Here is a 12745-nt window from a genome sequence, read left to right on the forward strand (position 1 = left end):
CTGAGCATCCAAATCCAACCAAAACAAAACACGAAATGCAAACTGAGGAATCCAGATTAAGTGTCTTCCAAATCATACAAACAGTAAAAGTCAATTATAAAAAAAAAAAGAAATGCCCAAATAATCCTGAATTGGCACCGACCTGCCATAAAGTTTCCGCCTAATCCTGCAATAACAAACAATCAAAAATGTCCACATGTGGGGAATGGCTGATGGGTAGAAAATGAGGGCAAGTGATTGGATTGTAGCTGTCACAGCCTGATTGTTTCCGTAAAGCTGATTTACGGACTAATGTGTTTTTTTCTGATTGACAAAAGGAAAGAATAATTGCACATGGAAAGCAAAGTGCTTAGTGTGCATGCGCTTTGTGTGCATTCCATTTAACAACATGGCTAATCATTTTTCTAAAATGAATACTGCTTGTTCAACCCAAATCGCAATTTTTCATTACTGCAACGTAAACATACTAACAATACGCAATTACCGACGATGATGAATCCCAGTCGAGCCGGCTATTTTTTCAACCTAAACTCGGGGTTTTTTAAATAGTTTTTTATTTACACCCGTTGATTGTCTTTTTCATTTTTGTAATGAGGGTTTCTGTCATTATGATGTCTTAGTGGCGGCCATGTTAACAGCGAGTACCTTAGCCAGCTGCCACCCCGTCACCGCTTCCTCGCCATTGCAAAGTCCCTCGGCTCGAATCACCTCCTGGTTCCACCCCCTGAGTCGCACGTCCAGCTCTTTCGAATCGTTCTCCAGCCGAGACGTCAGGCGCTCGTACTCCTCTTCGGAGGCGGCGGCGGAGGCGAGTGCCCCCTCTAGGCCGTCTCTGGCCCTCAAAGCGCCGCCCTCCCATTGCTCCAGCGCCTGGGACAGCGCCCCCAGCTGCCGGTCCATGGCCTCGCAGCCCCCCGCCGCCGTGTGCTCCGCCGCTGACGCAGCGGTGCGTCGCACGATGCCGAGGCGCTCACGGCCTTCTAAGAGTCGACACTCCACGCGCTCCTGAGGATTGAGAGGAGGCAAAGTTGCCAAGGAAACCGTTGGCTATAGAAACTGCGACCTGAGGATGAGCAGTCGACGCTATTTATAAAGTATTCTCTTCGGGTTGAGTGTGTGTGAAATTCAACACTTTGACTGACTGCGTGTCTGTTTGCGTTCTTCACACTAGGGATCCTCAAACACTAATTTATTATGTGATAATTAGGATCTGAGCGTGGAAATTCAAATGTAAATCAATTGTCCTTTTTGGTCATTTCACATACTACTCTCTTTTATCTTTAGTCGCAGGCTAATAAACCAGTTAGAAGTGAACCGTGCCTCGGGAGGATTTTTTTTTTTAACTCTATGACAAAGGAATTTGAATCTATTCTGAATCCAATTAAATTTCCTGCAAATGCTGTCTTCCTTAATTGCCTATTAAGAAAATGGCATTAAACAATCAGTTACCATAGCAACAGATTATAACTGGATCGACAATTTTGTTTTCTGAAGGACTCATTATGTCAATCCCGGTTTCTGACTAGAAGGACGTCTCACCCTCACTTCATGTAGTTTCTTCTGGATAGAGGTAGAGTCTCCAGATGTGTCCGACCACTGCTGTAGCTCCTCCCCCGCGGTCATCAGCCAATCGGTAAGCTCCCGGACAGCCTCCAAGTATTCCTGGTGTTCCAGGACCACGCTCTGTGCCAGGCGAACTTTCTCCTAAAGAAAAGCCACAACCGTTGTAAACATGACGGTTTTGGTGACATGAAGTAGTGATGAGGCAACGTCCTTCGTACCTCCACCAAAGCTGCCAGCTCGTCAAAGTGCACTTGCAGCTGGGTCCGAGCGCAGTGGTTAAAACCGGCGTCGCCGGTCTTCTTGAAGAGTTCTCTGGCTTTTTCTTCCAGACTGGATAAGGACAGCTGGTGGTCTTCCATGTCGGTCAGGAGGGCTCGCAGTCTCTCAAGCTGCGAGGCCTTCTCCCTGGGCGCTGGCTGTGGGGCGAGGGAGGCACGGACCTCCCGCTCCACGGCCTCCATCCAGCGCCGGAGCTGGGCTGCGTTTTCCAAGTATCCGGTCCACTGAGATACCGTCCACTCGAGACGACTGACAGAAAGTAAAACAGAGCATTAAAACTGATTCTTTATTTGTTTGTACAGGCCTTCCCACCTGTGGCAACTCATGGCCGTGACAAGCAGCGTGGCCCAGGCATCCTCCACCTCCTGGAGCTGTGAGCGTACAGCTTCCTGTCCACCGGCGCCGGAGCTGCGCAGGGCCATCTCGCCTTTACCCATTGCCATAGTTAGCTTGACCTCGCCCTCGCCTTTCAAAAGTAGGATATCCTGTGCAAACAGTTGGGATCAAAGAACTGCATCCAAATGTAGGTCAAGTTAAATAACAGCACTCTCTAGTGTTGAAAAGGTTCAAATGCAGCAAAACCGCTCATCGGCCCTCACCTGCACAGTCTCGAGCCTCTGCTGCAACTGCTCCTTGCTGCCCATGGTGCTATCAACCGTGCCCAGCTTCTCCTGGATCTCCTCTAACCAGGCCCACAGACCCTGCAGGGTCTCCCCAAAGGCCTGGTTCTCTTGGCAGCCTCGCAGCCTCCCCCTTGCGGCTTTGAGCAGAGCCCGGTGTTCCATCTGGAGCCGGCCCGCCACACGGACCTCTTCGCCAGACCCGCGTCCTGCTTCAGACAAGGACTGGGCGTCCTGGATGACACGCTCGATAGAGTCTCTAAAGGAGAACAGTAATAAGTGACTACTTAACAGCTGATAGCTTATGAAAAAAAGGTTTGTACCGTCTCGTTAAAAGCTCTTTATGGAGGTTTTCCACCCTATCCAGTTCCTCTTTGGTGTCAGGGGCGCCTTGTTGGCTGTCTGCCCCAACAAGAGACTCCCTGTTGAGGCTGAGCCCCATTTGCTTCAGCCAATCTCTGAGACCTTCTACAGCATCATCAAAACTAGGGAGGAGAGAATTCATGTATTTATTTGGCAACTGTGTCACGCAAAAGTGATCCCTTACCTTTTGAGGAGTTGAATGCTCTCCTCCAGGGCTCGTTGGCTGTGAGAAGATTCATCCAGGAAGCTCGCCCACTCTCTCTGGCAGGAGGAGAGATGCTCCTGCAGTTGTGTTGCTGCAGCTTTTGGCAGGTGGAGGTGGAGCCTTTCTGCCTCCTCACAAATGCGACGGAGACGCTCCTTGCCCTCTGAATTCCACTGCCTTGGCGACTGCGTATGTAAATATTACAAAATGTGGGCTGCACTTTTCCCAACAGAACGGAAGAATAGCACCACAATTTGCAAGTCATACCTTCAATCTTTGCAACTTTGCTGTGAGGATGCAAACGTCTCCCGACTGATTGGCACATTCTTTCAACTCCGACTTCAAACCCGAGAGCCAGGAATGGAATTCTTGGAAAAGCTCTGCTTCCGCCGCAAAACAAAATAACAAACACACAGAAGGCAAAGCTGTAAGAACTCCACACCCCTGTACTGGAAAAGTGAAGGAACTAGAAGGGAAGCGTGCTGCTAAAGCGTATGGGAGGGCTAGGCGTGTCCACACGGTTGCCCCCGGCAACCGGGCCTAAAGGACTCCCTCGGGAGCTCATGTGACAAGAGCAGCATCGCTAGAGGAGGCACAGGTGTGTGCTGGAGCAGAGAGAGAGTGCACTTGTGCACCAGTGATTGTCAATGGAATGTGCGCCACTTAAGCGCTCTCTAGGGGAAGATTAGCACTAAATCCGATGCTAATCTTTATCCTGAACTGACAATACGGATGAGGTAAGATTAATTAGTTGATTCAAAGGCTCACGGTTCAAATGGAGGTGTAGCGCGTCCTGCAGGTTGCTCCTGGCCTTGGCGCAACGCTGGACGGCCTCCTCGGTGCGCTGGGCGACGGCCGTCAGGTCGGCGGCGAGGCGAGAGAGTTCCGGAGAGGAATGGGACCTGCTTAAGATACTCAGAGACTCTCGGGCTGAGTCCAGGTCTGGCCTTTGTTGCTCGGCAACACCCTGAAGATCCTGTGAGAGCATGAGGACATAGTCATACCATTTTATGTTCCCTCAAAAAGGTGGAGAACAACATATCGCTTACCTTAATAGCATCAATGGTTTCAGGGGAGGTGGCCTCCTTAAGACTCGACAAGGAATCCTCAACTTTTTCAAGCCTCTTGTTCATCTGGGACATGAGATTCTCCAGACGCTGCTTCTGGAATCTGAAGTGGCTCAGAGTGTGTTTGGTCTGGTCCAACACCTCCTGAACATGGACTAACTTCTTCCTCAGATCGGACTCCAGCACCTAAATCAAGAGAACATAGTCAGAATCTGGATATGGCTCCCATCAGTCATCGTTTTTGCAGACACAATGTCTTTACCTGCATTTGTAGGGGCGTTTCCTCCAGTTTAGCGTGCTCCTTGAGCTCCCCGACTCTCTCTAGCAGAGCATCTAACAACCCTTTCCTCTTCTCCACTTCAGCCTGGACATAAAAGTGAATGAATCTTAAAGTCACAACATGACGTTTATGATCCAAATCAACCTGAAAGTTGGCAAGACAAGCCTCCATGTCCTTGTCGCTGGTGTTAGCAACACTTGTGCTGAGTTCAGCGATGGAACTGCAGATGGTCCACTGATTCATGTCCTGCTCCATCAGCTTGAGATCATCCCAGAGGGTGACGCAGTAGCATAATCGTTCCGTGTTGCTTTGAATTCTCTCCGACGCCTGACAGCGACACAAGCCAGCATGTCAGGACTTGTTTACTCATTACTAGGAACAGCTGAGCACTAAATTTCATATGAGGTGCTAACCTTCAATACTTCAATTTAAATCCTGTTTGAAATTATTTAGGGCATTTCTTGTTACTCGCCTCTAACCACTGGGCCCTTAACGCCTCCACGTCCCTGTGAACCATGCTTGCGTCACAGTCGGGAAAGCGAGCCAGTTCTCGATGCAGATCCTCCACCGCGGTGATGAGCTGGTCCATGTCCTCTTGCTTTTCTCGGAGCTCACCCAGCAGCTTCTCGTGCTACGACAACAACAAAGTTTCAAAATTCACAAATGACCACATAAGACTGGTAGCAAATATAAAATACGGGTAAAACTGCAATGGCTGTTCGTTCTCACCAGTGAAAAAGACCTCGTGGCTTCCTGAGCGTTGTGGTTGTGATCGGGCAGGTTGTGAGCAAGCGCACGGGCTTTCTCCACCGAAGCATCGAGGATCAACCTTAAGTGGTTGTATCGGCGCAGGAGATCGAGTGCCCGTTGACTCTGCTCCTGACTAATAAAGAGCAACAAGAATAAAAAAAAATTGTAACAACTGACACTGAAGAAGCTGCATGAGAATGCTGAAGTATTTCAAACTGACCTTTTGGTGATGAGAGTCTTGACATAGTCCAAGGCAGCCTTGACCACATCAAGGTCTCTGAGGGCCTCCCCTGTCCGCTCCGTGTCCTTCTGGGCCAGCTGGCTTCCTTTCTCCTCTAACCACTGCTGGGACTTATGGAGGGACTGAAGTTCCTCCTCCAGCTGGCTCAAGTAACGCAGCCTGTTGGGACAGAAACAAGCAATAGTTGGAAAAATCCACAATGTTTTATGTCAAATATCAAGTGTACCTGTTTTGAAATGCTTGCACAGAGCATTCTTTGACCACCTCCTGTCTTGCTTTACACTGCAACGTCTCCAAAGTCTTCATTACCTCCGCCTTCTTCCCCCTGAAGGACCTCCACATAGCTCCAAGGGCTTCCGCTTCACTCTGCCTCCATCCCAGACTGCTCCGCACCTCCTCCAGGCACTCAATGAGGGCCGCAGCCTGAGCCCTGCAGGAGGTTTTCCCGCCTAGGTGAAGGTGGGCTTTGCTCAGCTGCCCGTCCAAGGCTACGGCCTCAGCCTCAAGGCGGGCCACGTCCCTCGTGACCTCTCGGTGGAGCTCATCTGTTTCGGATGGATCCCAGCTCCCTTTCCTCACCAGGGCCTCGCGAAGACGGCCGACACCCCCAACCGCTGCTTCACGCTTCTCCAGGTAGGTTTTTAACTCGTTCAGGCACTTTTTGCGGAGAAGCTGTAGATGTTCACTTTCAGTGAAGGGTTGTAGGCAATCTTCTCTCCAGGCTTGGAGCTTCTGCTGAGCTTCTGGGCTGGAGCATGGAAGCAGGGCTGATTCTCTTTGTTGGAGAGCCTCTCTTAGTGATGAGTAAGCTTTTAACTGAGAGTCTTGCTCCTGGAATTGGAGAGTTAAACAAACCTATTAGGTAAGCAGGACAAGAAGGTACATGAAGTGGTCTATCCTGGAAGGCTCTCTGATCCGTTTATTTGGTCTAGAACAGACATAGGCAAACTACGGCCCGCGGGCCACATCCGGCCCACGGCGCCGTTTAGTCCGGCCCGCCAAACATGAATAAATTGTATTATTGAACATTTTTTTGGGTAATTTTCGCTGCAAATAGTATGTTTCCTCAATAGATGGGGAAGCGCCCACCCGCGCATTTACTCCCGGAAGCCGTGTCAGAAAGCTCGGTGCACACTCACAAGTGCGTGTACGTACTATGTAGTACGGACCCGGCGCACTCCGCGCTCGATTTCCATCAGTGCTGAATTTCGAGTGTGGGCTGTGACGTCAGCATTCTCGTAATTCGCGCGCTGAGCTTTCAAATACAGCTTTACGCTAATGCCACCCACAAACCTTCCCCTGGAATCCTTCCACTAAAATGAGTGGCCCGAGGAAAAGAAAGGTGGACACTGAGTGCCAAGTGTTTAAAAAAAAAAGAGAGGACAATTTGGCTCGACCTACATGTGTGAGCAGACGTTCCGCCACATGAACGTCAACAAAACCCGTCACAGCTCTAGGTTAACGGACCGACACCTCGGCTCTATCCTAAGGATTACCACAATAAATTTTACTCCAGACCATGATGCACTAGCAAAAAAGGGAGACCAACAATACTATTGATTTCTTTATTACTTTATTTAGAAGTATTCTTTTACTGATTCTTCAAGATGATGTATTTAGTCAGAATGTTTGCCGTTTGATGTGATTTCGCCTCATTAGATAAACATATTCCATAAATCTGACCTGCAAGCGCTGAAGTGATGGAAACTATTATTCATAATAACAGTGTCGTATTTAATGAGAATCACTGATAGTAGTTTTTTGGTGAAATATTTTTTTAATGCTGTTAATAAATGCACGTTTTCAAAAAGCTTTTTATGAATATCCATGCTTTACTACCTACTAAAAGTACAAACCTTTTACGCAATGACCTTTCCATGTCATTTCTATTACTTCACGCAAACACTACATCCATCTGCTCCTGGTTCGGCCCCCCGATCAAAATTTAGAACCAAATTCGGCCCGCCAGTCAAAAAGTTTGCCCACCCCTGGTCTAGAACAAGACAGGTAAATAAACTAACATCTCACCTTGAGCTCTGTGAAGGCACCTTCGAGATCAGTAACGTCAACCTGAAGAGAGCTTCTCAAGACAGATGGGAGATGTTGGCTCTTTTGGCTGAGTGTCAAAAGAGCGTCATTGAAAAGCTCCAGCTGAAACAACTGCCGCTCCAGCTGCTCATGTCTAAAAGAATAATGAGAATGAATTCATCTTTGCCATGCTAGCTACTAGCCTAGCGAGCTGCCCCGTGTAAATTCTATAATGGATTAAAAGTAGATTACCTGCGTGACATTTTGCTCTTCAGTGAGACGTATCGCTCCTGAAGTTGGGTGAGCTCGTCATTCAGCTCTCCGACCCGAGCTTCGGGGGCAGACGGGTAGAGACACGACACAATATTTAACAGACCCTCAAGTAGGGCGTCATTGGAAGGGGTTTCGGTCTGCATCTCCTGTTCAAGCAAAATGCAGAAGCTCAAGCAAACAGCGAGACCCATGATGGATAACAAAAAAAAATAAAAATACCTGGATGTGTTGCAGCTCCATCGTGAGCTTCACCTTGTCTACACAGAGCAGCTCGTCGGCAGGACAGCAAGCACACTCGCAAGCATCTAGCCAGTTTTTCATGGATAAATATTCCTTTTCAAATCTGTGTGGATTAAAAATAAATATACATTGTGTCATAAGATGAGATAGAGGATAAGAAAGAAAGAGGAAGGCCGCTAAAATATTAAATGTCAAGCAACACAAATACGTACAGCATTTGACAGGGCCATTATTGTTTCCTCTGAATAAAACAAAAAATATCGAAGAAGGCTCTCGTGATAAAAAAATTGCGTTATTAAAATAGAAATAAGGACGGCTGCCTGCGCTACGGATGGTCAGACAAACAGGCAGTCAAGAGGGAGAGAGAGATTGAAGGGAAAAGGAAATAGCAGCGACCATACAATTGTAATTAGATATGTTGCGAGGAAACGCAAGATAATAACAAGCCTCGACTGTCGAGTCAAAATTGTTTCTGACCTTTGCCACAGCGTTAGAAAGCTCTCTAATGCTGATTGTTTCTCACTGGCCTTTCCCAGTAACTCTCCTCGGAGCTGCTGGAGTTGGAGTACCTCATGCTCCAACTTGGTGCCCTCCATAGCTGTACACAAAGCCATCAGTCCGGGCTTCAGTTGTTCCACTGACCGGCACACCTCCTACGAGGAAGACAAAAAAGTAATCTACAGCCCAGCACATTCGTTTTTTTTTTTTCACTTTTCTTACCATGTGACTTTCTAGGTTCTTGAAAGCTTGTGATGATGATGAGCAAAATGTAACAGGAGTATCAAGCTTCTCTTTGAGATCATTCATAGTTTTCTCAACCTAAAGACATATAACACATAATCCAGTTAAGTCAAAATAAAAAAAGAAGCAGGCAGATATTTCAGCGTATGACAAAAGATGACCTGCTCCAGGTTGTCGCTGCACTTCCGCCTATAGGAGGCGCTCTGGTTGAGCTGCCCCGTGCGTTGCTGTGTTTTCTCCATGAGTTCTTGCCAGGAACGCTTCATCTGGGTGACCCGTGCCCGAAGACATCCGGACTCTCCGGGGGAGACAAACCTGGAAAGTGCCTCGTAGTCCTTCTCCATGTGGAGTAGCAATGATCTTCTCGCCTCTAAACCTTCCGCCACAACCTAGAGGGATGTGAGTTTTTCAAAACACATCTTCCTTTGCTAATCAATCAATTTACATCCAGTCAGGATTGACCACAGACCTCAACAATGCCGATGTGTTCGTCCAAGTAATCGGAGGGTGAGTTGAGCCCGATTGCATCCAGCGCTCTCTGCTTTTCATTGATCCACGTGGAAAATGTCACGGATTGCTCGTTAAAGCGCTCCCACGACGAGCACGTTCTCTCCAGATGGACAACACTGGAAGGAAATACATGACGTGAAAGTAACGATGCCTCTTCCGATCTGTGGTTGTAAAGATAGAAATGTCAAAAGTGTGCTCGGAAACTAACTTCTTCTTGAGGTGGTCTTCAATCTGCTCGACTGCTTCCCTGCTGGACTGGGCTTGATGTAGAACCGCAATTTGATTCTTCGGCCCGAGCTGAAGATCAACCGCCTCCTCCAGGAGGACGTCTGCTCTCAGGGAACAGTCCTCAAGCTTGATGAAAAGCTCCTTCAATCAAATAAGCAGAATATTAGAGGAGGGATACTAAGCAAAGAGTCAATGTAGTCATAAAAAGACACCTTGGTGTGGTCCAGTTCGCTCCTCAGGCTGTCCAGGTTGTTGAATATAAACTCTTTGTGTAGATCAATGGTGATGTCGCTAATGGACACTTGAAGTGTTTCCCACTCACGTTCAAAGTTGCGCCAGGAGCTCAAGGTGGCCTGGAGATCAAATATGTCAACAGCAAAAAAACAAAATAGTGGATGTTGATGATCACGCTTACCTGTAGGCTGCGCTCCCTAGCGCTGAATTGGCGGTCCGCTTCTCGTACACGTTCCTCCAGCTCGTGTACCGAGCGACTAAGCGCCTCTCCCAAATGGATCTGCTTGGAGTGGGACACCAAAAGATCTGCCTCCCTCCTGAGAGCCTGCAGTTGTTTTGAGTGTTGCTGTAATAAATACATGACAACATGTCAATAAAATTCGACATTATAATAAAGAGAACATTTCTGCAAGCACACCTGATGAATAAGAAAGAGTTCCTGGGCTTCTCTTAGATCCTCAGCATCCAGAATCCGGTTGATCTGCTCTCCGGTTTCCTTCCCAGCTCTCAGGACCTCTTCCAGAGCACCGCGCACTTCTTCCCTGAGCTCCTCCAACGGGAATGCGCCGGAGCCTTCGCCGCATTCCTGTGAGGGAAGGGATGCTAGGAGGCTGGAACAAAGTACAAAAGGTCGGACAAATCGGTGAATACCTGGCAAAGTGTGGACAACAATTCCTTAAAGTCGGCTGAGAGTTTGTTCAGGGCACTTTGCTGTCTTTGTGTCTCCACTTCAGAGCTCACATCAGACAGGCTCAAAAGACGGCTCTTAAGCCATAAGAGGCTCTCTTCTCGAGCGTCTCCTGCTTCTCTCAATGCCTAAAATGAATTGGGAAAAAAATGGATAATCAATTATGAAGCCTCAGACATGACAGGTGGATTTTTTTTTAAATGTGGTTAATCAATTGAAGCAATATTCAGCATGCTTGCTCACTCGAGCAGCAGCGTCAACTTCCTCCTGATGGCTGGAAGTTCTTGCCGTCTCCTTCAGGTGTCTCCTCTGAGATGAAAGCCAGTCGGAAAGTTCACAAAATCTATGTGAAGAAAAAAAAAAAGGTCAGCTTTTACTTAGAGCATTAATGCAGAGAGCGTAATGGGATTTTAAAAAACAAATCACTGCCCACCTATCATTCCATTCCTTCCACTTATCAGGATGCTGCTCCAGTGTGACGCCGGTGCTCCTGATGCGCTCGGCGACGTCCTCCACAGCCCTCCTGGTGGCATCCAGCCTTCGATAAGCCGCGTCGTTGTCTGGCAGTTTTTGACACAGATCCTCCATGTTCCTAATCCGCTTCTCGCACACAGCCAGAGGTTTGCGTTCCCTGAAGAACATCTGCAAAGGGAAGCCTTGCTGAAGAGAGGAATTGTTTTCCCGGTGCTTTCATAACTACCGAAGGCTCACCCTGTGCTCTTGGATCACATGATCGCTGCTAGAGGAGCCAGACAAGATGTGGAGTTCTCTGTCCAGCTCTGCTCGGCACTCTTGGAGGACGACATCGATTGGATACTGCTCCACCTCTACCTTCAGACGCAGCAGGTGTGACGGTACCTCGCCCTGGATGTCCTGCAACAGACCATAAAAGCATTTGTAGACAACAAAATGTTGCTCTAATTGACAATGCACTTCTTAATAATGACCTTCCAGTGTTTGTGTAGTCTGCGGACTGTTTCTTGCAGCCCCCGTTGCTCCTCTTCTGGTAGGATGTCAGTGAGTTCATCACACGCCTTCAGGAAGACGCTCAGCACGTGCTGGTCCAGTTGACTGAAAACATCCTACATGACAAAAGGGAAAAAGGCAAAGTTGACGACGATGTAACGGTGATGTCAAGGCATCGTCTCAAAGTATTTCCCAAGCGTCCAATCGGATCGCTCTGATGTCACTGCTAGGCTGGGGACAGATTTCATACAATGACATTTTTGGATGTGATCTCACCGTGTGCTTCTTCAGTAATTCCTCGGCGTCCCCCGACTCTCCCAAGCAGTCCTGAGCTCTCTTCAGCACTGCCTCCAGATCCTGTCTGGATTCCTCAAACCTCCTCCTCAGACAGTTGTTGGCTTCTTCCCGCCTCCTCCACTCTGCGATCTCCTTCAGCAGAGAGAGAGAGAATTTTTTTTTAAATTAATGTCCTGTCTTGTATGCACTCTCAGGTGTATTAAAACGTGTACACTCATTTCAAATTCAAACCTGCGCCGAGCCTTGGACTTCAGCCAATTTCTTCTGCAGCAAACCGGTCTCTAAGTTTTGAAGCACCTTGCTGTTGGAGAGCGCCCTCTGCACCGTGTTGTGGTTCCTCTCGATCACCGCCAGACAGCGTTTGCAACTCTGCTGCTGGTTCAAAAAGTCCTGAGGACATTTCGTTCGACAACGTGTTACGATTCCTCGCGCATCTTTGGTGTTGAACTTTATCATCACACGAACCTGCCACTTGTGGCCGAGCAGTGTCGGGCTGGGCGTGTGTGGGTCCGCGGCACTAATGCGACGGGCGCGCTCCAGGGCTTGATAGAAGACAGACATTTGTTTCTCCATCTCCTCCAGCAAAGGCAGAAGGGCGTGGCATTCCTTCACTAAGGCGGGGCAGCGCTCTCTCACCTTGAAACAAAGCTTTAATCTATTAAAAACTGCTCAACTGAATTATTGCAACTACTAAAATCAATTTTCCATACACCTACCAGACTCAAGCGACTCTTAGCGGTCGTCATGGTAGCGATGACCCCGGCGGCCTCGTCGTGCAGTGCGTCTTTGGCGAGGAGCTGAGCGCTGCGGCCGGCCAGCTTGTAATGCGTCTCCATGGCGACAAGCTTTTGCTTGGTATTCTGAAATGAGAGGGGTTGACATTCACCATGGTAGAGATATAATAATAATGTTTGTCGATATAATTTATCAGAATGCAAAATTCTCACCTCCACGTCTTGCAAAAAGGCTCGGACACCGAGGAAAGACACTTGTACTGGAGCGCTGAGCCTGGCTTCTGCTGTATCCAAAAGTTCTGTCAAAGTCGACATTGCCTTTAAATGGTCTTTTCGCCATTTTTCCAATCCGTCAACTTGGTCGTGCTATAAAAAAAAAAAGACAAGACATAAAATTAGAACTTGTACAGCATTTTTTACACGCTTCTACTCAGTTGC

General features: G+C 48.1%; 1 protein-coding gene across 11 annotated transcripts in view; it reads right to left on the minus strand.

The window, feature by feature from the left end:
* Positions 1-12745, minus strand: part of syne1a (spectrin repeat containing, nuclear envelope 1a) — a 75929-nt gene that overhangs the window by 43002 nt on the left and 20182 nt on the right. For 10 of the 11 annotated variants that reach the window (XM_088361313.1, XM_088361319.1, XM_088361311.1 and 7 more), the window contains 37 exons: positions 12521-12673; positions 12290-12433; positions 12039-12209; positions 11805-11963; positions 11553-11705; positions 11258-11392; positions 11022-11183; positions 10744-10952; positions 10554-10653; positions 10274-10438; positions 10041-10208; positions 9804-9968; positions 9601-9741; positions 9369-9529; positions 9120-9276; positions 8812-9039; positions 8630-8728; positions 8387-8562; positions 7889-8012; positions 7649-7815; positions 7397-7550; positions 5595-6199; positions 5348-5527; positions 5107-5260; positions 4850-5008; positions 4522-4704; positions 4360-4461; positions 4080-4283; positions 3799-4006; positions 3298-3410; positions 3010-3215; positions 2786-2947; positions 2442-2721; positions 2155-2327; positions 1782-2091; positions 1540-1704; positions 646-1005 (listed from right to left, as the gene is read on the minus strand). In XM_088361313.1, coding sequence (XP_088217439.1) covers positions 646-1005; positions 1540-1704; positions 1782-2091; positions 2155-2327; positions 2442-2721; positions 2786-2947; positions 3010-3215; positions 3298-3410; positions 3799-4006; positions 4080-4283; positions 4360-4461; positions 4522-4704; positions 4850-5008; positions 5107-5260; positions 5348-5527; positions 5595-6199; positions 7397-7550; positions 7649-7815; positions 7889-8012; positions 8387-8562; positions 8630-8728; positions 8812-9039; positions 9120-9276; positions 9369-9529; positions 9601-9741; positions 9804-9968; positions 10041-10208; positions 10274-10438; positions 10554-10653; positions 10744-10952; positions 11022-11183; positions 11258-11392; positions 11553-11705; positions 11805-11963; positions 12039-12209; positions 12290-12433; positions 12521-12673 — 6855 coding nt within the window. Of the gene's footprint in view, positions 1-645; positions 1006-1539; positions 1705-1781; positions 2092-2154; positions 2328-2441; positions 2722-2785; positions 2948-3009; positions 3216-3297; positions 3411-3798; positions 4007-4079; positions 4284-4359; positions 4462-4521; positions 4705-4849; positions 5009-5106; positions 5261-5347; positions 5528-5594; positions 6200-7396; positions 7551-7648; positions 7816-7888; positions 8013-8386; positions 8563-8629; positions 8729-8811; positions 9040-9119; positions 9277-9368; positions 9530-9600; positions 9742-9803; positions 9969-10040; positions 10209-10273; positions 10439-10553; positions 10654-10743; positions 10953-11021; positions 11184-11257; positions 11393-11552; positions 11706-11804; positions 11964-12038; positions 12210-12289; positions 12434-12520; positions 12674-12745 lie in introns of those variants that run through there. The other variant, XM_088361317.1, reaches the window with a different exon arrangement.

Source organism: Syngnathus floridae, chromosome 19 (assembly GCF_059516105.1).
Source record: "Syngnathus floridae isolate MCC-2025c chromosome 19, RoL_Sflo_1.0, whole genome shotgun sequence".
NCBI classification, from domain to species: Eukaryota; Metazoa; Chordata; class Actinopteri; order Syngnathiformes; family Syngnathidae; genus Syngnathus; species Syngnathus floridae.